Source organism: Elephas maximus, chromosome 14, assembly GCF_024166365.1.
Source record: "Elephas maximus indicus isolate mEleMax1 chromosome 14, mEleMax1 primary haplotype, whole genome shotgun sequence".
Lineage (NCBI taxonomy): Eukaryota > Metazoa > Chordata > Mammalia > Proboscidea > Elephantidae > Elephas > Elephas maximus.
This window is the reverse complement of record NC_064832.1, coordinates 100,059,863-100,084,748: the sequence shown is the minus strand read 5'-3', so window position 1 is coordinate 100,084,748 and position 24,886 is coordinate 100,059,863. Positions and strand designations below refer to the sequence as shown.

The 24,886-nt window shown below is 42.8% G+C and overlaps 1 protein-coding gene across 10 annotated transcripts in view; it reads right to left on the bottom strand.

Annotated features, from left to right (window-relative positions):
- Positions 1-3,587: 3,587 nt before the first annotated feature.
- LOC126058050 (zinc finger protein 699-like) overlaps positions 3,588-24,886 on the bottom strand; it is a 546,539-nt gene continuing 525,240 nt past the window's right edge. For 3 of the 10 annotated variants that reach the window (XM_049853040.1, XM_049853039.1, XM_049853042.1), the window contains 5 exons: positions 12,414-23,136; positions 11,163-11,576; positions 9,900-10,026; positions 8,189-8,339; positions 4,667-7,002 (listed from right to left, as the gene is read on the bottom strand). In XM_049853040.1, coding sequence (XP_049708997.1) covers positions 6,012-7,002; positions 8,189-8,339; positions 9,900-10,026; positions 11,163-11,219 — 1,326 coding nt within the window. In that variant the 5' untranslated portion in view covers positions 11,220-11,576; positions 12,414-23,136 and the 3' untranslated portion in view covers positions 4,667-6,011. Of the gene's footprint in view, positions 4,081-4,666; positions 7,003-8,188; positions 11,577-12,413; positions 23,137-24,886 lie in introns of those variants that run through there. The other 7 variants (XM_049853044.1, XM_049853045.1, XM_049853043.1 and 4 more) reach the window with 6 other exon arrangements.

The following is a 24,886-nucleotide window of genomic DNA, read 5'->3' as shown; positions in this document are numbered from 1 at the left end:
AGAAATTATGCCCAGTGCTCGCCAGCACTCCAGAATCACCATGTCCAGGACAGGACAAGACGGAGGCAGAGTCTCCTTGACAGGAAAGGCAGAGATGCTTTTTCCTTCTGGAGGACGGACACACATGTTGCTGCGAAGGTTTTGAGAGGGTGGAGCCCACAGACGAAAAGGCACTCCGCACGTTTTCTGACCCACCTCAGGGACTCAAGGCCCTGGCAGCAGCCATGATACCGACAGGTTGGAATGAGCTGGGACTAGGTAGGTCAGGGCAGAAAGAGCTGGGCTCTTGGAGGAGGAGGGCTCACAGCTCCCCAGCATCCCCTGCGGGACCAGCAACATTTGACCCTACATCACCACTTTTGGACTTGGCCTGCCACCTCAAGGAGAAAACTCACTTCAGACGTGGAAGTGGGGGAGTGAACAGTAAGAGAGCTGCCTACAGGCTGACCCACTAGCTCTGATGCACGAATTCACTTCTGGTTTCCACACTAGGAACAAAGTAACGGTCACAGCTTCAAGGATCCTGTTGATGAGGTGCAGCAGCCACTTCCTGCTGCTGGGATCTGAGGAGAAGCACTATTTTCCTTCCACAGAAAAATTCATGTGGGCCCTGGGTTCAGACCAGGCTAGCAGCAGCAGTGTTAGCATAGCTCAAGGTCCCCGTACACACAGGCCTGTGGGCTAATCAAGATTGTTACAGGCACCCCCTCTCCTTGGCCAATGTGAAGCTGCCTGTTTGATGAGCCACCCACCTGAACGTCCTGCCCCAATACTACTGCCAACAAGAAGTGTGCTGACTTCCTCCAGAAAGCAGCCTCTGCAGATCCCAGCAGCAACTGCAATGATCGTTGCTGGTGAGAATGCAAAATGGCACAGTCCCTCTTAAAAAATACATTGGCAGTTTCTTATAAAGTTAAACATGTCTGTACAACATGACAGCAATCCCCCACTTGAGAAATGAAAACTTTATCTTCACATAAAACCCATGCAGGAAATGTTTATCTCAGGTTTATTCATAACAACTGGAAATCCCAATGTCTCCCTAATGATATGTCTATAAAATGGAACGTCCCCCTAATGGTGTGTCTATACATCAGCATGTCCCCCTAATGGTGTGTCTGTATGATGGAATGTCCCCCTAATGGTGTGTCTCTACAATGGAATGTCCCCCTAATGGTGTGTCTCTACAATGGAATACTGCACAGCAGGAAAAGGAACAAACTATCCATATATTCATCAACTTGGATGACTCTTATATGCATTCTGCTAAGTGCAAGGAGCCAGAATAAAAAAGCTACACAGTGCATGATATCTGTAGGAACAGCTGCCATGGATTCACAGTCAAGGGAAGGTTTGACTTAAAAGAGGGAGCACAAGGGAGGTTTTTGGAGGGAAGAGGGGCACTACTCTGCACTTACATTGTGTTACTGATGATGGCCTAATGCACTGGCCAAGCTACATTCCAAAATCAATTACTCTTTTGAAATTCTGAGGGGGGAAAAAAAACTCCATTGGAGACAATTCGATATTCTGATGTGTAAACAGGCATTTATCTAACAGCTCTTTTCCTGGTGGTTTCCACTATCACTACAATCGACAGGCACAATCTCGGTGCTTTGAGAGCTCCACAGAACATTTTCTAAAGGACAATTGTTGGGCCAAAGAAAAGATTGAGGAAGATGGCTTTTGCTCCCTGTGGCCACCACTTCCTAGGCCCCTTACATGAGGAGTGAGGCAGTTCCCAGCCAAGTATGGGGAAAAGTGGCTCTAGATAAAACTCCAGGCCCAAGAGACCCTTACTTTGCCCCATTGATACAGGAACCCTAGCTGGGCTCCCATATTCTCCAGGCCCTGCAAATGGGGCAGGAGTCAGTATTCTAGCCCAGCCCAGCAATTGCAGCATCAATTCCTAGTCCGGTGTACACGCCCGTACTGTCAGAATTACCAAAACAAGGACTCTGTCACTGAGCACACGCTCTGTGCCACCGCAGGACAGAAGCGCCACTGCAGTTAGGTCATGTTGGGGGTCTGTGTGGGTCCACCATCACCTTGAGCCCCCAGAATGGGCCATTCTTCCACGCGAACCCTGCTTGTCACAAAATCATCCGTGGGATGATTCTGGATTAAGGCTTTCTTTACAAACGAGGGATGATAGTGGTCAGGAAGAATATGCAATGCAAAAATATCTACCAGCACACTAAACAGTACAATCCTGACTCTCTTAAAAACATTTATTTGTATTAAGAAAAGGCTGAAAAAAATAACCGAAATACCAAGTGTGCTCTAGCACAAGGACTCATCTAAATTCCTGAGGGACAAGAAGAACCAGGATCAGCACAGCGCTGGTTCTTATGATGTGGAGGTCAAACATACCTCCCCTCCAACTTCTTCACCATTTTTGACACCAGCCGTCCTATAATTCTCTATATAATGGCTCTCTATAATTCTCTGTTGGGTTTGATAATCTGTTGCAATGGCCACACAGAACTCACAGACCATACTCACAGTTACGTGGTTTATTAAGGAAGTTAACAGGCTACAGCTTGGGACTGGGATCACCTTGGAAGTAACAGGAAGAATTTGGGATCAAGATCAGAAAGCACATAGGCACGGCCTGGAAGGATTCCCCGGAGTGGTAAGTACACCCCTCCCTCCCTTCTTCAGTGCAGGAGAGCTCTCTCAGCTCCTCCTGGCTATGCAAGCAGGCAGACCATTCTCTTGGGTGTGTACCCACTCAGCTGTGCCTTCCCAGTCTCAACCTCTTCGCACAGGCCTACTCTTAGCAGTGCAGGACTCCTCACAGTCATGCAGACCCCCTCTTGACCTTGCATACTCCCTCTAGGCCATGCAGGCCTCTCTGCCTTTGTTGGCCTCTCCACTGCTAACCGGCCTAGCACACAGCCAGTGTAGCAGTTTGCTCAGCTCTCTCAGCTGCTGCAGTTGCCACCAACTCTGCTGCAGGCCCCCTTCCAGGGTCCTAGGGGGTTTCAGTGTTACAGCTCTTTTAGGAGGTTCCTTGCCTCCTTTCTCTCTGCTTCTTCTCTCTTCTTGCCTCTCTAAAAATCTATATGGGTTGGCTGCTTATATAAGCAAACTCCTTGTCAATCCCTTTGATGGACTGCAAATCACTCAGTTTGCATAGTAAACTGACCAATCCCTGCAAAGTGTGTAAAATAGACCAATGACAAGGTATAATGTACCCCAGGGGTAAACAAAAAGTATCAAACCATCAAGTTGTTTACCGCTTACAGAGAAAATGTCGGTCAACCTCGACAAAAGTAACAAACTTTCTGGAGTAGAAAACCAGGACAAAGGTAATTCCTCAGGGTTTAGGGAAAAAATCTGTCAAGCTGTTTTTTCAAAGAACCAAGTCAAAAGACCACATAAAGGAACTCATTTCACCACACCAAGAGTGGTGAGATTTTAAGCGATTTTTGATTTTTCCATACACTTTCTAGTTAAAGTCAAATTTTCTACCATGAGAACATACTGTTTTATATTCTGAAAAAAGTATCTAAACGTAGTTGATAAAAAAGAAAACACCGCTCAAATCACACACTTTTTTAAATATAATTTTTATTGTGCTTTAATACAAATCAAGTCAGTCTCTCACAGAAAAACTCATATACACCTTGCTACATACTCCCAATTACTCTCCCCCTAATGAGACAGCCCGCTGTCTCCCTCCACTCTCTCTTTTTGTGTCCATTTCGCCAGCTTCTAAACCCCTCTACCCTCTCATCTCCCCTCCAGGCAGGAGATGCCAACATAGTCTCAAGTGTCCACCTGATCCAAGAAGCTCACTCCTCACCAGCATCTCTCTCCAACCCATTGTCCAGTCCAATCCATGTCTGAAGAGTTGGCTTCGGGAATGGTTCCTGTCCTGGGCCAACAGAGGGTCTGGGGGCCATGACCACCGGGGTCTTTCAAGTCTCAGTCAGACCATTAAGTCTGCTCTTTTTATGAGAATTTAGGGTCTGCATCCTGCTGCTCTCCTGCTCCCTCAGGGGTTCTCTGTTGTGTTCCCTGTCAGGGCAGTCATTGGTTGTAGCCGCAAATCACACGTTTTGATGAGACTTTCTAATGAAGAGAATTTTTATATAAATGAAGAAAAGCTCAAACACTACTTATCAAAATTCATGTCTAGGACTGACAGGAGTCTTAAGACTGATCTTTCTAAACCTTAATAGTACATCAGAAAATAAAAAGTGGAAAGTAATGAGCATAGGAATAAGTCACTGGAAAATTCCATATTTCTGACTTAGATTTCTCCCCTGCTATGAATTTCCTTGTGCACAAAAATGGAAATGATGTGAATGAGGGCTTTCAAACAATGCTTATGGTCACAAGGTCTCTCCAGGGTGTGAGGCCTCACTGGCATTCTGAGGGAGGAGGAACAATCAAGGCATCCATCATCTTTTACATTCATACAATTTATTCACAGTGTAGTATCTCACACGTTATCTAGGAATTGAAAAAGACTGCGGATGCTCCCAGGGACATTACATTTACAGATGTCTCTCCAATGTCACTAATCACATCTCATATGTGTAGGAAAGGCTTTCCCATACACATAAATTAGAATGTCTTTGAAAGTATGGAAAGGAAAACACAAACTTCCCCACATTCCTTATACTTACATGGTTTCTCTGCTACATATCTTCTTTCAGGTAGAGCAAAACAAGAAAGAGAGAGAGAGATTAAAGATACCCAACATTACTTAAACATGTATTGTTTCTCTCCAGTATCCTTAGATGTGTTCCAAAGGATGAGGGACATCTGAAGATTTTCCCATATTCCTTACATTTATAAAACCTCTCTCCAGTGTTTTTATATGGTTAGTCAGGTTTGAGGATTCACAAAAGTATTTCCGATATTTCGTACATTCAAAATGTTTTTCTCAGAGTGATTTCTTATGTCAGTGAGAGGTGAGGAAGAGCTAAATGCTTTTCCACATTCCTTACATGCACAGTCTCTCCCACTGTGAGGTTATTTATGTTCAGTAAGCAGTGGAGACTGACTAAAGGCTTTCCCACATTCCTTACTTAAGGCCTCTCACCACTTTGAGTTCTCACATGTGCAGTGAGGTGTGAGCACTGACAAAAGGCTTTGCCACATTCCTTACATTCATAACGCCTCTCTCCATTGTGAATTCTTATGTGTATAGTGAAATCTGAGGACACATAAAAGGATTTCCCACATTCCTTACATTCATAAGACCTGTCTCCACTGTGAGTGCGCTTATGTTTGGTGAAGTGTGAGGACCAAATAAAGGCTTTGGCACACTCCTTAAATTCATAAGGTCTCTCTCCACTGTGACTTCTTATGTGTACAGTGAGGTGTGATAGCCAACTAAAGGCTTTGCCACATTCCTTACATTCATAAGTTCTCTCTACACCATGAGTTCTTATATGTGTAGTGAGGTGTGTTGGCCAACTAAAGGCTTTGCCAAATTTCTTATGTTGCTGAGTGGAAACCCCAGGTTTTACTTGGTGCGAATCATCTCAGCCAATAAATGAGACTGAGGTGGGAGATCAGAAAGGCGCTTTTATTTGACCACAAAAGGAACAGTCAGGGCTGCTGCCGCCAAGACTGCTCAGTGAGGGTGAGAGGAAGGTTACTTTCATGGGGTTTACAAGCAGGAAGTTCATACAAGTTACATTAGTAACATTCTTAATCATATTATGCAGGTGCAATAGGGTTTTTACACATAACTTCATGCATTGTATGTTCACAAAAATGGCAGTTAAATTCCACCTAGTGGCGGGGAAGTTACTAAGTATGAGGTATTTATTGAGCTAATAAGTTATTCAGAATGTCAACATCGTGCCTAAATGGATTTCTGCCAATTTCCTCTAGTTCTGGGCAGCAGTTAACGGGGAGCCAGGATGTTAACGTAAAGCTACTGAGCATGTCAAGCAAGGGAACCAGGATGCTAATGTAAAACTACGGGGTGTGTCAAGCAAGCTGTTTGAGGCACTGGAATTTTCCACAGCCTGGGGACCTCTGTCTTATTTATATTCATAAGGCCTCTCTTCACTGTGACTTCTTATATGTACAGTAAGGTCTGAGGAGTGACTAAAGGCTTTGCCACATTCCTTATATTCATAAGGCCTCTCTCCACTGTGAGTACTCATATGTTTAGTGAAGTATGAGAACTGACTAAAGGCTTTCCCGCATTCCCTACATTTATAAGGCCTCTCTCCACTATGAGTTCTTATATGTGTAGTGAGGCTTGAGGACTGACTAAAGGATTTGCCACATTCCTTGCATTCATAAGGTCTCTCTCCACTGTGACTTCTTATATGTGTAGTGAGGTATGAGGACTGGCAAAAGGCTTTCCCACATTCCTTACATTCATAAGGCCTCTCTCCACTGTGAGTTCTCATATGTCTAGTGAGATGTGAAGAAAGACAAAAGGCTTTGCCACATTCCTTACATTTAAAAGGCCTCTCTCTACTGTGAATTCTCATATGTGTAGTGAGGCCTGAGGACTGACGGAAGGTTTTCCCACATTCCTTACATTCACAAGGCCTCTCTCCACTGTGAATTTTCATATGTATAGTGAGGTTTGAGGATGTATGAAAGGCTTTCCCACATTCCTTACATTCATAAGGCCTCGTTCCACTGTGACATCTTACATGTGAAGTAAGGTGTGATGGCCACCTAAAGGCTTTCCCACATTCCTTACATTCATAGGGTTTCTTTCCAGTGAGAGTTCTCACAGAAGTGCTGAGGTAAGAGGGACAACTGCAGGCTTCTCCACATTCCTTACACTGATAGGCACTACATCCAGAGTGAGATCTGATATGATGCTTAAGGGATGAATGACCCACCATGGATTTTCCACACTCGAGGCATTCAGAACGATATGCTTCAATAAGAGTTCTTTTGAGCACAGAAACATCTGGAATCCAGCTGAAGGTTTGTCCATACTGACTGTCTTCATTACTTTTACAGAGGTTCTTTACCACATGCCTTCTGTTAAAAATAGGCAGCATGCTGTTGGATATAAATTTGTTACAATTTACCATTACCATACAGAGTAAACATGTATTTTTTGCCCGGAATTATCTCACGTTTCATAGATTAAATCATCTGGCAGAGATGCTACCATTATTTTCACTGTGGTTCTAAAATATGGGTCTTTCTGATAATTGTATATAAATGAAATATGTTTCAAATACTCAATATCTGACTCACGTTTATGAAAACATTGCCCTGTGAAAGTTCTGTGAATACACAATATTAGAGCTGTGTTATATACATATATAAAACACCTAGATGGCACAAAAAGTTTGTGCTCGACTAGAACCTAAAGGTTGGTGGTTCAAACCCACCCAGTGGCACTGCCACAAGCTGCAATAGACTCAAAGGCAATGGACTTGAGGTATATATATATAATAATATATACATAATATACATATATATATCAATATATTGACAGCTCAAGCCCACCAGTGGCCCTGCGGCAGAAAGATATGGCAGTCTGCTTCCATAAAGATTATGGCTGTAAGTCAGAATTGACTCGATGGCAATGGGTTTATATATGTGTGTGTATATATATATATATATATATATATACACACACATATGTATATACACACATATATACATACATATATAAACATGGGGTCACTACGAGCTGGAATCAACTTGTCAACACACATATATATATATATATATCAAAAAAAAAACCATTGCTGCTGAGTCAACTCTGACTCACAGCAACCCTACAGGACAGAGTAGAACTGCTCCACAGAGTTTCCAAGGACTTGGTGGATTTGAACTGCTGACTTTTGGTTACTAGACGTAGCTCTTAACTACTATGCCACTGAACTTTTGGTTACCAGACATAACTCTTAACTACTATGCCACCAGGGTTTCCATATGTGTGTGTGTGTGTGTGTGTGTATATATATATAAAATAAATATCATAGTGACCCCACGTAACAGAGTAGAACCGTCCCACAGGGTTTCCTTGACTGTTATCTTCACAGAAGCAGACTGCCAGGATTTCCCCCAAAGCCACTGGGTAGGTTCGAATTGCCAGTCTTCTGGCTAACAGTCAAGTGCTTAACCATGGGCTTGCCACCTGAACTCATTATATATAAATACTTTAATGCCATGATACTTTCTTAAGACTCTCTCCTGATGCATTGCTGCCTCTCAAATGAATGACACTCACCTCACATGTGTTTCCTGGTTGTTATCCTGATCTTCAATGCCATGCAATTTGTAGATTTCTCTTACCATGGAGGACCAGATGTCATTTATCATGAACCGTACTATTATATTTTCAGTGGATCGCTTTTCTCCATCATTAGGGTTTTGAGAAACTGACCCAGTGATTTAAGTTGAGGTTCACAACATGAAACAAAAAGGGAAGAAATTACTCAGAGAGAAAAGGTAGCTGTGAAAAAAGAAAGACTTTGACACATTTCACTGTTTCAGTACTTTGGCAATGGTCAAAAAACAATTTACTTGGAAATACTTGCATGAAGATTGACAGTCACAGTAACATAAATAGAGTGCAAATAGAAGAGCAAAGTAGAAAGGCACTGGAAACAATGCACATGGAACATTAAAAGAGGAAAGGGGGACAGTCTTTCTCCATGAATACAAGTGTCTTAGGATTGATGAAAGTCAGAAAAGCAAGCTGAGGTATCTGTTAAGTATGTATTCCTCGACCCTGAGGAGACTTCTTCTAACTTATTTATTTAAATCTCATTCTCTCCATGCAGGCCTGGTCCTTCAAATGATTCCTGCCTCCTGGTGCCCCTGACACAGTGGTCCTGGATAAGTGTGATCTACACTCTCCTCGGGTCTTGGGAGAACATATGGGTGTAGCTGACATAGTGCTTGTCATGGATTGAACAGTGTCCCCAAAACATATGTCTCAACTTGGCTAAGCCATGATTCCCAGTATCGTGTGACTGTCCTCCATTTTGAGATCTAATGTGATTTTCCTATGTGTTCTAAATACTAATCTCTGCCTGTGGTTAACGAGGCAAGATTAGGTTATGTTAAAGAGGATTAGGGTGGGATGCAATACTCTTACTCAGGTCACAGCCCTGATTCAACATAATGAAAATTTCCCTGGGGCATGGCCTGTATCACCTTTAATCTTAAAAGAGATAAAAAGAGAGAGAAGCGAGCAGAGACATAGGAACCTCATACCACCAAGAAAAAAGCACTGGGAGCGGAGCACGTCCTTTGAACTCAGGGTCTCTGCGCTGAGAAGTTCCTAGACAAGGGGAAGATTGATGACAAGGACCTTCCCCCAGAACCGACAGAGAGAGAAAGCCTTCCCTGGGAGCTGGCACCCTGAATTCAGACTTCTAGCCTCCCAGACTGTAAGAGAACAAATTTCTGTTTGTTAAAGCCATCCACTTGTGGTATTTCTGTCAAAGCAGCACTAGATAACTGAGACAGTACTCATGGAAAAAGGCATATCATGAGGGAAGACAGGGAAGCATGATGAATACTTCTCTGACACTAAGGCAATACTATGGTCTTCAGGGTCTCTGGAGATGGGCAGGTATAAATTCATAGCAAAATAATCATGTCAGACTTGTAATAAATACAGTAACACTCTTTACAAGGTCCCAGACCACAAATATTCTCTTTGTATACAAAAGAAACCCCTGAAGTCAATGCTCATACTTACAACATTTAAAGGCTCTTAAGGCTTTTAACCACAATTGAAATGAGAAGTCAGTTTAATATACAGAGCTTTGTGTTCATAGGGAAGCCAGGATGTGCACGCTCCGGAGAGCACGTGATCATACTGTCTTATTTAACAATGTATTCCCATTCCTCAGCCCACATGCTGGAGTAACATTGATGAGTATGACATATTTGGTCACTAAAGAAAAAAAAAAAGAAACCATCCATACCTACTGAGGCCAGGTTTCTGAAGGTTTCCATCATCACCTCTCTGTAGAGTTTCCTTTGAGAAAGATCCAGCAATGCCCACTCTTCCTGGGTAAAGTCCACAGCCACATCCTCACCCGTCACTGAGTCCTAAAATATCCCACACATTCTGGTTCAGCAAGGTACCATGTACTACAAAGTGTGTGAAAGGAATGGTGAGGGTGACAGTCCTGGGGAGCTAAGATATCATGGGGATTTGACACAGGGCTCTGTGTTCTACTAAGGCCTACTCTAGGGTTCAGCCACCAGCCTCATCTCTTCACTGTCGACATTCACTTCCTCACTGACTGCATGCTGTCTCAGAGACTTAACAATACTTCCAACACAATGGACTTATCTCTCCAGTTTGACTGGAGTCTGATTCCTCTCTACCTTTATGGTCTAGAACAGTCAGAACATACAGCATAAATCAGAGAAAAGCTCTACAATGAAAGTCTTATTCCCACATTCAGATCATCTCTTCCTGTGGAAAAAAAAAAAAAAAAGATCGCCTCCTTGCACAGGACCCACCAGGATATTTAACAAAACATGAAGCACAGGGTGAAAGCAGGATGAAATATTAACAACTGGGCAACACTGCAGGACTGGAAGTTTTTCTTCTGGCCCCTCACCAGCCATGGGAGGGCCCAATGGCCTGAACAAACTGGAAAACCAAAGCGCTGAGCTTTTCTTAAAGAACTTCAAGTCATCAAGACCTGACAGGACCACCTGCTGAAAAGAGAATATTATTTTAGGGAATTATGAATTTTTCCATGTCTGTCACCTCCTTTTCAATAACTCTACAGTTGCGTTGCCATGCACTCTGTCCCTTCATGGAGCTCCTTCAAAGGGAGCTCAAGTGAGAGACGGGAAACAAGAGAATCCAGGTATCATCACAATTTTCAAACACTGAGACTCAAAGCTACTATACAGCAATTATTATGACTGCTCCCCTCAACAGAAAGACACCCAGAAACACACGATAACATTGTTGTTGTTAGGTGCCATCGAGTCGGTTCTGACTCATAGTGACCCCATGCACAAAGAATGAAACACTGCCCAGTCCTGTGCCATCCTCACAATTGTTCCTATGCTTGGACCTATTGTTGCAGTCACTGTGGCAATCCATCTAGTTGAGGGTCTTCCTCTTTTTCACTGACCCTCTACTATACAAAGCCTAATGTCCTTCTCCAGGGACTGATCCCTCCTAATAACATGTCCAAAGTATGTAAGATGTAGTCTCATACCATCCTTGCTTCTAAGGAGCATTCTGATTGTACTTCTTCAAAGACAGATTTGTTCATTCTTTTGGCAGTTCATGGTATATTCAATATTCTTCTCCAACAGCACAATTCAAAGGCATCAATTCTTCGGTCATCCTTATTCACTGTCCAGCTTTTGCATGCATATGAGGCAATTGAAAAAACCATGGCTTAAGTCAGGCGCACCTTAGTCCTCAAAGTGACATCCTTCCTTTTCCACACTTCAAAGAGATCTTTTGCAGCTGATTTGCCCGATGCAATGTGTCTTTTGATTTCTTGACTGCTGCTTCCATGGGTGTTGATTATAGATCCAAGTAAAATGAAATCCTCTACAATCTCAATATCCTCTCCGTTTATCATGATGTTGCTTAATGGCCCAGGTGTTAGGATTTCTGTTTTCTTTAGAAAACAAAAAAACACTCATGTTATAAGATGACAAATAGCCCAATCTTTGAAGAACCAGAATAGCATGTCCTTGTGTTTGCTAACAAGAGGTTAAGAGTCACATTTTCTAGTAAGTTCTCTGAAGTGCAGGAGATTCAGCTGTTAAACTGCTCGTACATCCTAGGAAACAAAGCCTTACACACCAACCCTCCCGATGCTCCACTCCAAAATTTTCTCACATTCCTCCCTGGAGCGCAAACAAGCACGACTACCTGAACCCTAACCACTGGCATCCTCTGGCCTGTAGGACTGGCCTCCGTGAAACAGCATCAACCCTTTGGCTCCCACATGTTGTAAGGAGACAAAAGGCTGCTACGCTGCACTCCCAACGCTAACATTTCACTGAACAGCCCAGCAGCTGTAGAACAGATAGGCTATGGGGTGACGTGAGCTGTCAAAATCATTCCTAATCAATCCTGGTATGATACTGTCACAGTGAACTTTGATCCAATGCCACATTCAAAACTCTCCACTGCACTAGGCCAGGTTACATGTTTTAAAGCCAACAAAAACCCTAAATTCCAGTCCTACATTAGTGATAAAAATGTTGCATTTATTGAGCAACTACAATATCTGAAGGGATTTGCAAAAAGCTTTTGGCACACTGGCTCATTTATTCCTCATGCCTCTCCTAAGCTGATATTGCTTCAGACAGGTCACAGCCAAGGAAAGTTATAAGGAATTATTCACATGCTCAGTATTGCCCAAATTGTATGTTGCTGAGCCAGGGTCAGAATGCAGGTCAAGGTACCTAACACCAAATTCCTGACAACTATATTTTTGCTCACATACCTACAGTTTTCTTGTTATTCTGGTTGTTAATCCTCAATTATGTGGGTGGTCTGAGCCCTGCTGGATTGTAGGGAGAGGAGACAAAGGAAACATCCTGGTCAATTCAGACAACCTGGATCTTCTATTCCTGGCAAAGCCCCACGTCTCAGGCAAGGCTGCTGCCCTTCGGGCCCTTACATCTGGCTCTTTCATTTATCAAAACTAATTTAGGTAATACTGACACAGAGCCTCCTTTACATGGGCAAAGCAGATACACCACTGAAGAAAACAGAAATATCTGGATGCACATGGATCATAACTTCTTTGGGTGTGGGCAGTAAATAAGTGAAATATAATGTCAAACTCTCTAGGTGGCACAAGTAGTTAAGTGCGCAACTACTAGCCGAAAGGTTGGTGGTTCAAAGCCACCAAAGGTTCCTCAGAAGACAGGCCAGGCAATCTGCTCTGAGAGGTCACAGCCTTCAAAACCCTATGGAGCAGTTCTACTCTGCATACATGGGATCTCCACAGGTTGGAACCGAGTCCACAGTAACTAACAACAATGACATAACGTCATGTGGTCAAAAGTTCTATGAAAAGTGCAGCACACTCAGGGGAGAAGCAGTGACACGAGCATATTTATCTTTAGTGAGTTAGTTCAGGGAAAAGCAAAATAATCATTTTAGGAAACACTAAATACTGAAACCTGGCTTGTTACGGGAAAAAAAATCGCACTTTCGGTTCTAAAAACTTGGACATGCTCTGTGATGATTTTGCCAACAGTCATACAGATTTCAGGTGCTCATTGACTTCATCGACTTCAACAACTCCCAACGTAGAGGCACAGCAGTCAAAGTGTGCCACTGACCTTCACAGCCAGGAAAGGGAGGACACGCTGGTTAGTCACAAAATGAAAAAGTCATTAGCAAAGGGTAACCATGAAAACTGGGGCACTGGAAAAATAAAAGCAGCATGAATAAACACTATCAAGAAAGTAAAAGAAAATAAAGAATAATAACGATACAAGATACAAATGAAGAAGTCAGGTTTGGGTCCAGTATGTGAAGAGCTTGAAAGTTATCACTCCTATCCTCAAAAAAAAAGCTGAACACATTGGACTCAGAGTATTGAGGTCACAGGGCAAATGACTGCCCCCAAAACTAGAAGGACACATAGGCAGGTACAGAGAATCATTATAGAGGAGCCCCAAGGCAGAAACCACCGCTAGGATCAATGCCAGAGAAGGAAGACTTAAAGTGTAACTGAGGAATTGCTGGAGGCTTGGTGTAGACAAGCTTCGGGGTTAAATGTGCCCGGGGGCCGTCTTAGGGGGACTTACAGAGTTTTGTGAGTTTTATCTCCATGAACCCTACCAGGTCCTCAGTGTGAAGATCAGAGAAAAATTCCCCTGTGCTGCCAGTAGGGGCTGGAGGAAAAGCAGCCCTTTGGAGGCTCACCTAGAGCATTCTGTTTTGCTTCACAGCTCCCCCGCACCTTTTTTTTTTTTTTTTTTTGAGGCTCAATTAATGTTTATTGAAAGGGTGAGGCATTGGGTTGAAAGGGACAATGGTGAGGAAAGTGTTCTTCGGCCCATGGAAAGCCCCAGGCTCAGTGGGAGTACTTATCAAACCCAACATATACTATTTAAAACATGGCCACAGGAAGCACAAAGCCAACTTGACAAGGCCCTGGAGGAAAGGGCTGACAAAGAAGGGAAAGGAAAACTTTTCCCAGAGCCTAATAAACCTGGAGTAGTGAAATACCCAACCTTAGGCGAGAAGCAGAGAAGCACTGGTGAAGTCACTGCCCAGGGGCACAGGTTCACTAACTGTCTGAGACCTAATTACTGGAATGCAGAGTACTGACTGCCCTGACAACACAAATAGCAGTATTAAATAGGCTATTCAGAGGTCACAGGGCATTCTTTCAATGAATTCAATTAATTAGGCTATTAAGGTCACAGGGCAAACCACGGCCCCCCAAACTGGAGGGACCACAGGCAAACACAGACAATCAGTCCAGAGCAGAAGACCAGGAGCAGAGTGCCTATGTGAGGTGCTCTGTGGTCTCAAGAGCCTAATTAACTGAATTCATTGGAAAGAGTGATCTAAGACTTGAAAGATGTGAAGGAATCGCCCAAGGAATAGCTGAGAAGAGACTGCTCCAGGAGGAGGAAACACCAGCACAGGCCAGCAGGTGGGAGTGTGCCTGGTATGTTTTAGGGAGACCCCAGGCCCCAACATGACCAGAGCAGAGTGAGACGCTGGAGAGTAACGGTAGAGAAATTTGAAGAGGGGCCTGGAGCGAGTGGGCAAATCACATTCTGGGGATTGTGCTGGCTTCTGTAAAGACTCCAGCTTCTAGTTTTCTTCAGCTTCAACTTGAACTTGCATATGAGCAATTGATGGTCTGTTCCACACTCAGCCCCTTGTCCTGACTGATGATATTGAGCTTTTCCATCATCTCTTTCCACACATGTAGCCAATTTGATTCCTGTGTATTCCCTCTGGTGAAGTCCACGTGTACAGTTGTCATTTATGTTGGTGAAAAAAAGTACTTGTGATAAAGAAGTCATTGGTCTTGCAGAATTCTATCATGCACTCTCTGGCATAGAAATCTTGGTGATTTCTACCACCAAGCTCATATTTTCCAACTATCGTTGAATAGTAGTATCATTATAGGAATATATAACAGGAACATATAACAGAAAAAAAAAATAAACAGCTCCAGAAAAGGCCCATCAATCTCTATGAAAGTTGATTCATGACACAGCAAGCACTGCAGGGCAGTGACAGAAAGCACTCACACTTTAATACGTGAGACAGAACGAACTAACCGGACTCCCTGGGTTACGGAAATGATTAAGTACTCAGATACTAAGCAAAAGGTTGGAGGTTAAAGGCAAGCTACAGGCACCTCGGAAGAAAGGTCTGGTGATCTAATTCCAAAAAATCAGCCACTGAAAATTCTATGGAGTGCAGTTCTACTCTGAAACACGTGGGGTTACCGTAAGCCAGAATCAAGTAGAAGGCAAAAAGTTTTGTTTTATTTTGTTTTCAAATCAAATAATTATCTAATTGGAATAGTCTACTCCTATGTACTCCATGTATAAAAACCAATTCCAGGTAGATCAGCTTCAATTATGAGAATGTAAAACTATAATACTTGCAGAAGTTATAAACAAATGACCTTATGACATCTGAATTGAGAAAAAAAATCTTAGATAAGAAGATTAAGACATAAGAGAAAAGGCTGACAAATTTAATTATATTAAAATTCACAATTCATCAAAGGGCAGCAAAAACGGGTGAGAAGATAGGTTACACACTAGCAGGAAAACTGCCAAGGTTTATAAAGAAGCCCTAAAAAGTCATGTTGTTGTTAGGTGCCGTCAAGTTGGTTCCGACTCATAGCAACCCCACGCACAACAGAATGAAACACTGCCCAGTCCTGCACCATCGTTAAAATCCTTGTTATGCTTAAGCCCATTGTTGAAGTCACTGTGTCAATCCACCTCTTTTCCGCTGACTCTGTACTTTACCAAGTATGGTGTCCTTCTTCAGGAATAGAACCCTCCAGACAACAAGTCCAAAGTATGTAAGACACAGTCTCCCCATCCTTGCTTCTACGGAACATTCTGGTTGTACTTCTTCCAAGACAGATTTGTTCGTTCTTTTGGCAGTCCATGGTATATTCAATACTCTTTGCTAACACCACAATTCAAAGGCATCAATTCTTCTTCAGTCTTCCTTATTCATTGTCCAGCTTTCACATCCGTATGATGCAACTGAAAATACCACGGTTTGGGTCAGGCACACCTTAGTCTTCAAGGTGACATCTTTGCTTTTCGACAAGAGGTCCTTTGCAGCAGATGTGCCCAGTGCAATGCTCCTTTTGATTTCTTGACTGCTGCTTCCATGGGTGTTGATTGCGGATCCAAGGAAGATGAAATCCTTGACAACTTCAATCTTTTCTCCATTTATCGTTATGTTGCTTATTGGTTCAGTTGTGAGGATTTTTGTTTATGTTGAGGTACAATCCATACTGAAGGCTGTGGTCTTTGATCTTCATCAATAAGTGCTTCAAATCCTCTTCACTTTCACCAAGGAAGATTGTGTCCTCTGCATAATGCAGGTTGTTAATGAGTCTTCCTCCAATTCTGATCCCCTTTTCATCTTCATACAGTCCAGCTTCTCAGATTATTTGCTCAGGGATATAAATTAACAGTGGGAAAATATACAAAGCCTTTTCAGCACTGGAGTAGAGTAAGGGACTGGAACAACAAAATCAAAAGAAGGTATCGCTGATTACAAGAGCAAAAATTACTTCATTAGATAAGCAGATGGAATAAAAATATATATGCATTATTTTGTGGGAGGGAAAATTTGTATTGGCTCTTTTAGTAAATTTGAACTAGGCTATAATCTTATACTCGGCGATTTCCCCTCACTAGAGAATGATTTTCCAAGAGCACTTGGAGTTTGGAAAGTGAATGAAGAGGGTAAGAGCTGCAATACTCACAAAAGCAAAAGTCACATTTGAACTAACCAAACCCTACAATCTCTACAATGGGTAGGTAAATTCTGGCCCATTCATACAATGATAGCATGCGTACATAGCAACAGGAGTAGACTAGAGCTACAGACATCAATACATATGAAACTCAAAAGTGTTCTGAGGAAAACAAGCCAAAGAAAAATCCAGAAACAGTTATAATTAAATTTACAGAAAGCTCAAAAGAGGCAAAACTAAACAATATAGAGATTATAGATTAAGACTTGGGTGTCACATTTACAGATACTTCTTAGATGTAACCAAACACTTCGTGAAATTGGTTTTCTGGGTTTGAAGGATTAGGACCACAGTATTGTGGGACATCTCGGTCAACTGGCATAATATATATAGTTCATAAAGTTCATGCTCTACATCCTAGTTTGGTGAGTAGCGTCTGGGGTCTTAAAAGATTGTAAGAGGACATCTAATATACAACTATTGGTCCGTATTGTCTGCAGCAAAAGAGGAAGAAGAAATCAAAGACTCAAAGGAACTTGTCTACAGGGCTAATAACGGTATACACAAACCACAGCCTCATCTACCCTGAGATCAGAAGCTGCAGATGAGATGTTTCCTGGCTACCACTACCAATCATTCAGAGCAGGGCCCTAACAGATGGACCCTGATAGAATGGGAGAAAAATGAGGAACAGAACCTCAAACTCCTAATTAAAGAAAAACAAACAAAAACAGACTTACTGGACCAGTTGAGACTGGAGGACTCCCCAGGACTGGTGCCCTGAGATACTCTATAAACCTTGAACTGAAACCAGCCTGAGGATAACTTTTAGCTAAATAACCGACTGGCTCACAAAATAAAGAATGTCACCTGTGAGTACTGTGCTACATTAAAAAATCATCTATATGAGACCAAATGGTCAACGATTAGTTTAAAACAAAGATAAGGACGTAAGGGGGTAGGGAAATTAGATTAATGAAAAGACAACAACCAACACTGAAATACTGAGAATGTTCACGAAATGTGAAGAATGGAACCAATGTCACCAAATAATTTGTGTAGAAATTGCCAAATGGGAGCCTAAACTGCTGCATAAACCTTCACTAAAAGAACAATAAAATGTTATTAAAAAAAAAAAAAAAAAAGACTTGGGTGTCAAAGCTATAAGAGCAGCAATGATGGTAACGGTAATAAACTTCTCAAATGTAAACGGCAATAACCTCCAGGCAGCAAGGAGATGAGATCAGGGTGGGACACGCTGGGAGGCCATAAAAACCAACAAGGTGTATTTCTTATCAGGGATTTAGATTCTTGTTATTTAAACTATACATGAACAGTTTATGCACTCCTTGTTTATGATAGTGTTGATAGCAATGGCTTAAAACATGAAAGAAATGTAATTTTCATACAATAATCTTATAAATCCATGTGAAAACTTCTTCATTTTGATTTAACTTGCCTTAGCTCAAGAGGGCTAATACATCTAAACTTTTGCTACCTGGATCTTAAAAATTTATATTTATATTCACTAGAGCACCTTTGTGAGAGCTAGATAATGGACAAAACCTATGTGTCCATTTGTGGCGATATGGTCAAAACAATAAAGATCAGCCATATGCACTATTATGGGGTTTTACATAAGATTCAAGCTCACTATGTATTGGTCACCACATTCTGTCAGTTTGTTGTACTGTGGGTGCTTGCGTGTTGCTGGGACGCTGGAGCTATGCCACTGGTATTTCAAATACCAGCAGGGTCACCATGGTGGACAGGTTTCAGCTGAGCATTCAGACTAAGTGACAAGAAAGGAGGACCTGGAGCTCTACTTCTAAAAAAATTAGCCAGCGGAAACCTTATGATTAGCAGCAGAACACTGTCTGATGTAGTGCCAGAAGATGAGCCTCTCAGGTTGGAAGGTACTCAAAATAGGACTGAGGAAGAGCTGCCTCCTCAAACTAGAGTCGACCTTAATGATGCAGATAGAGTCAAGGTTTCACGACCTTATTTGCTGATGTGGCACGACTCAAAATGAGAAGAAACAGATGCAAAAATCCATTAATAATAGGAATGGGGAATGTACAACGTATGAATCTCGGAAAATTGGAAATCGTCAAAAATGAAATGGAACATAAAAACATCAATATCCTTGGGATTAGTGAACTGTATTGGCCATTCTGAATTGGACAATCATATGGTTTACTACGCCGGGAATGACAAATTGAAAGGCATGATGTTGCATTCATCATCAAAAAGAACATTTCAAGATCTATCCTGAATTACAACACTGTCAGTGACAGGATAATAATATCCATATGCCTACAAGGAAGACCAGTTAATATGACTATTATTCAAATTTATGCACCAACCACTAAGGCCAAAGATACAGACGTTGAAGATTTTTACAAACTTCTGCAGTCTGAAATCAATCAAACATGCAGTCAAGATGCATTGATAATTACCGATGATTGGAATGCAAAAGTTGGAAACAAAGATGAAGAAACAGCAGTTGGAAAATATGGCCTTGGTGACAGAAATGATGATGGAGATTGCATGATAGAATTTTGCAAGGCCAACAACTTCTTCATCGCAAATACCTTCTTTCACCAACATAAACGGCAGCTATATACATAGACCTCGCCAGATGGAACACACAGGAGTCAAATTGACTACACCTGTGCAAAGAGATGATGGAAAAGCTCAATATCATCTTTCAGGACAAGGCCAGTGGCCGACTTTAGAATAGACCACAAATTGCTCATATGCAAGTTCAAGTTGAACTGAAGAAAATTAGAACAAGTCCATGAGTGCCAAAGTTTGACCTTGAGTATATTCCACCTGAATTTAGAGACCATCTCAAGAACAGATTTGACCCACTGAACACTAATAACCAAAGACCAGATGAGTTGTGGGATGACATCAAGGACATCATACACGAAGAAAGCAAGAGGTCATTAAAAAGACAGGAAAGAAAGAAAAGACCAAAACGGATGTCAGAAGACGCTCTGAAAATTGCTCTTGAATGTTGGGTAGCTAAAGTGAAAGGAAGAAATGATGGAAGTAAAAGAGGTGAACAGGAGATTCCAAAGGGCAGCTCGGGAAGACAAAGTAAAGTATTATGATGAAACGTGCAAAGACCTGGAGATAGAGAACCAAAAGGGAAGAACATGCTGGACATTTCTCAAGCTGAAATAACTGAAAAAATTCAAGCCTCAAGTTGCAATACTGAAGGGTTCTACAGGGAAATATTAAATGACACCAGAAGCATCAAAAGAAGATGGAAGTAATACACAGTCACTATACCAAAAAGTGTTGGTTGAAATTCAACCATTTCAGGAGGCAGCATATGATCAAGAACCGATGGTACTAAAGGAGTAAGTAAGTCCAAGCTTCACTGAACGACCTGGCAAAAAACGAGGACCCAGGAATTGACGGAATACCAATTGAGACATTTCAACAAACGGATGCAATGTTGAAAGTGGTCACTTGTCTATGCCAAGAAATTTGGAATAGCGCTACCTGGCCAACCAACTGGGAAGAGATCCATATTTGTGTCCATTCCAAAGAAAGGTAATTCAATTCAATGCAGAAATTACCAAATAGCATCATTAATATCACACGCAAGTGAAATTTTGCTGAAGATCATTCAAAAGCAGTTGCAGCAGTACATCAACAGGAACTGCCAGAAATTCAACCCATATTCAGAAGATGATGTGGTACCAGGGATATCACTGCTGATGTCAGATGGATCCTGGCTAGAAGCAGAGAACACCAGAAAGACGTTTTCCTGACTGTGCAAAGGCATTCAGCTGTGTGAATCATAACAAATTATAGATAACATTGTGAAGAATGGGAATTCCAGAACTCTTAATTGTACTCAGAAGGAACCAGTACACAGACCAAGAGGTAGTCATTCAAACAGAACAAGGAGATACTGTGTGGCCTAAAATCAGAAAAGGTGTGTGGCAGGGATGTATCCTTTCACCATACTTATCTAATCTCCATGCTGAGCAAATAATCCAAGAAACTGGACTATACGAAGAAGAATGGGGCACGAGAATTGAAGGAAGGCTCATTAACAACCTACAATATGCAGATGCCACAACCTTGCTTGCTGAAAGTGAAGAGGACTTGAAACACTTACTGATGAAGACCAAAGACTACAGTCTTCATTATGGATTACACTTCAAAATAAGAAAACAAAAATCCTCACAACTGAATAAGCAACATCACGATAAATGGAGAAAAGACTGAAAGTGTCAAGGATTTCATTTTCCTTGGATCCACAATCAACACCCATGAAAGCAGCAGTCATGAAATCAAACGATGCATTGCATTGGACAAATCTGCTGCAAAACACCTTTTTAAAGTATTAAAAAGCAAAGATGTCACTTTAAGGACTAAGGTGCACCTGACCCAAGCTATGGTGTTTTAAATTGCCTTATGCACGCAAAAGCTGGACAATGAATCAGAGAGACCGAAGAAGAGCTGATGCCTTTGAGTTACAGTGTTGGCAAGAAGTATTGGATATATCATGAACTGCCAGAAGAACGGACAAATCTGTCTTTAAAGAAATACAGACAGAATGCTTCTGAGAAGCAAGGATGGTGAGATTCATTTCACATACTTTTGTTATTAGAAGGGACCAGTCCCTGGAGGACATCATGCTTGGTAAAGCAGAGGGTCAGTGAAAAAGAAGACTCTCAACGAGATGGACTGACACAGTGGCTGCAACAATAGACTCAAGCATAACAACGAATGTGAGGATGGCACAGGACTAGACAGTGTTTTGCTCTGTTGTACACAGGGTGGCTGAGTCGGAACTGACCCGATGGCACCTAACAACAACAAAAGCATGAACTGTTATACAACTCCAGAAAATTTTGTTAATTAAAAAGCAAGTGTAAACTCCAACCTACCGTCTGTGTAACAAAGCAGGGGAAATAATGTGTTTTACTTTTGAAGTTTTACTCTTATATCAGTTAAAATAGGCATCCCTCTGTGCTTTAGAAGTTTATATCCATGAAACTGAAAAATTCTAGTAGAAACACAAACTGATGTAGAAATTTTCTTCCAATGGAAACTGAGCCCAAGAAGTGAAATACACCACTTCGTATGCTGAGCTTGTCCAGCAAAAAAGAACACTTTTATTTTAGATTTTCATTCAAGACTGTGGAGAACAGTCAAAAATTACAGAGACTTAATACCATGCATAGCGAGAGACAGGTGGGAAGACAAAGACTTAAAGACTGGGGAAACATGCTTCTCACATACCTGAAAGCCTCAAGGAAAAACCATCCCTCCAAAAAGGGTGGATCTGGAGACCTCATACATGATCCAGCTGGACTCACCGTTCCCTGCCTCATTTCACTGATGAATTCATGAGAGGACCAAGCCCCACACACGGCCCCATGTTAGAACAGTCAGGGCCTCCTGCTACTATTTCCCCCTGTTTTCTACCCCATCCCACAGTGTGAGAGGTGGAGCTGCAGTTTCAGAACTGCACAGAAAAGGTTCCAGTGCCTAAGGGAAGCCAAGAAAACTGTTTGCAGGGATGGGACAAGGATGGCTCTGGAGGATCTGGGACTTGCCTCCTCAGCCAGAGCTGCTCTGTCTTTAGACTCTGGTTAGGAGTTTCTGTCATTCAACCCAGAGAACCAAGCCCCAGGACAGGGATGTTAATGCCCCATGATGCCAGCCCGGAGAGTCACGTAAGGAAGGTGACCCCAGGTATCCATGGCTTGAAAAACCACATACGTGTAGAGGAAGGGCCCAGTGACAGTGGAGCGGGGCCTCAGGGTGCCCGGCCCAGTGACAGTGGAGCAAGGCCTCAGGATACCCCTTAGGACTCAGTCCCTTGGCCTCCTCTGCCACCTTTTTACCTCACTGAGGAACCTCAGGGCCTGGAGCACATAGCCCCCCAAAAATTCACATCTAGTCTCACCCTTTTAGTTAATAATACCTCAGTTCTCTGTAGTACGCACCATTTCCTGGCTCCAGCTTCTGGAAGTCTAAGTGAATGTGCTCTCTAAGCCCAAGAAGCTGCCTCAGGAAGAGGGATGGCAGTGGAAGCAGAGCCACTAGGCAGTTTGGAGGCAGATGAATGATGTTTGGTCCACACAGCCAGTCAGAGCAGTTGAAATCCTTACTCGTGATTCCATGGATGTGCAAGGTGGTCGCCCTCGGTCTCCTGCTGCCTAGGCTGGACTATCTCTCCCTGAGCCACACCTGGAACCTGAAATGCAAGGACACAGTGTTGAGCAAGGAGTGATGGGTTCCTGGCCTTCAGCTCTTTTCTGAGCTCAAGGCCATGCTCCACCCTGAGGACATCTGCATTTAGAGCAGATCCTGCTCCAGCCTTCCAGAGCACACACGTGCATTCTTCATGCAGCTCCACAGGCCTCTTCCTCTGGCAACAAAGTCACAGGGGGGGGACTTCCTCATCCCAGAACATTAGAGACATCCAGCCCTGCCCAGACTGAAAAACGTGACCCTGGCTTCCTCCAGAGTGTCAGGGCTCTGAGGCTTAGGTTGAGGGTTCACCTATGAGGTTAAGTGTTCACCTTTGCAGAACCATCCACGTACTTTTATTTGGTATCAACATGGGTGAATTTTCAGGGAGAATATATTTTTCAAGTTCAAGTCTATGAACTCTCACACGTCATTGATTTTTAATTATGTGCAGTTGATAATCGTTTCTGTTGTACCTTGTTTTTTTAAAAAACTTTCATTTAATTTACAGTATGGTAATATGTGATCAGTATTTCTCCTGTTGATTTTGCAACTAACATTTCTTTCTTCCCCTTGAGTTTTTTTGTTTTCCTTCACTCTCTGGCCATGACGCCACCAGCCCCCAAGCTTTCCAGAAATCTGGGAGAATTCCTGAACACATTCTCTTTCAACCTTATAATAATCGATCAACCAATAAATCGGAAAATCATTAAGTTTTCTGTAAAGAGCAGCCTCCCATGTCTGTTCCCGTTTCTTTCCTCCCCACCACCCCACCCAGCGGACTCCTACTCTTTTACTTCTTGGGGTCAATGTAAATGTTTTCTCTCTCTCATGACTGTATACCAGGAGCTCTTCTCTCCTCCTCACCACCCCACCCAGCCAACTCCTACTCTTTTACTTCTTGGTGTCAGTGTAGATGTTCCCTCTCTCATGATCTGTATACCAAGGACTCTTCAAAAGCACTGTCCTTCCTTTTATTAATTTCTCTAACAGCATTCTCTAGTTTTAACTCACATCCTATTTCTGTAACAGTTATTTTCAGCATAAACTGGGAGCTCATGAGATGGAGACTCTCAAGTCCCACCAAGATAAAAATCTGCATTTTCGTAAGACCCTGGGGTATCCACACCCAAGCACTTGCTGCTCTAGAGCCTGTAAATGAAGGAAGGAACAGTCCATCACGGATGTCTTGTCCCAGCTCCCCCACCAGCCTGTCTATACCCCCCACTCCTCAGCTGGCTTCAGTGGTCCAGCCAGGCCTGGCTCGCCCCTCCCAGCCTCCAGCTTTTGCTGAGCTTATCACTGAAAGTAGATGCCACCTCAGTGCTCCCCCCGCACCCAAGGCTGGAGCACACTGGCTGGCATCTGCGGAGAAAGGCCTGGGGAGAGGGGCACGTGCACACTCACAGCCCTCTCTGAAGTAGAGTGCAGGTTACCAGTGAAACTCAGCATAGAGGTGGTGACGCAGACATCAGGAGACAGAGAGCGAAAATCCCTGGAAGTGCCTTGGCCAGGAGAGAGCCATCCCATGAGTGGGACACAGGTCCTGAGGGCTGCCTCCTTCCTGCCCTTCTCGGCTTGTGAGTCTGAGGGTGTGTGCTGTCTCTGCCTTCCTGAAAAGAGTGGGAGCTGCCCCCCCAGAGCCTAGGGACAACTCCGGCTAGGTGGAAAGGGGGTGCCAAAGGCCAAGATGAGGGTAGAGGCTACGAGGTGCCTGGGAAGGATCCAGGAAAGCGGGATCAGCCACTCCCCAA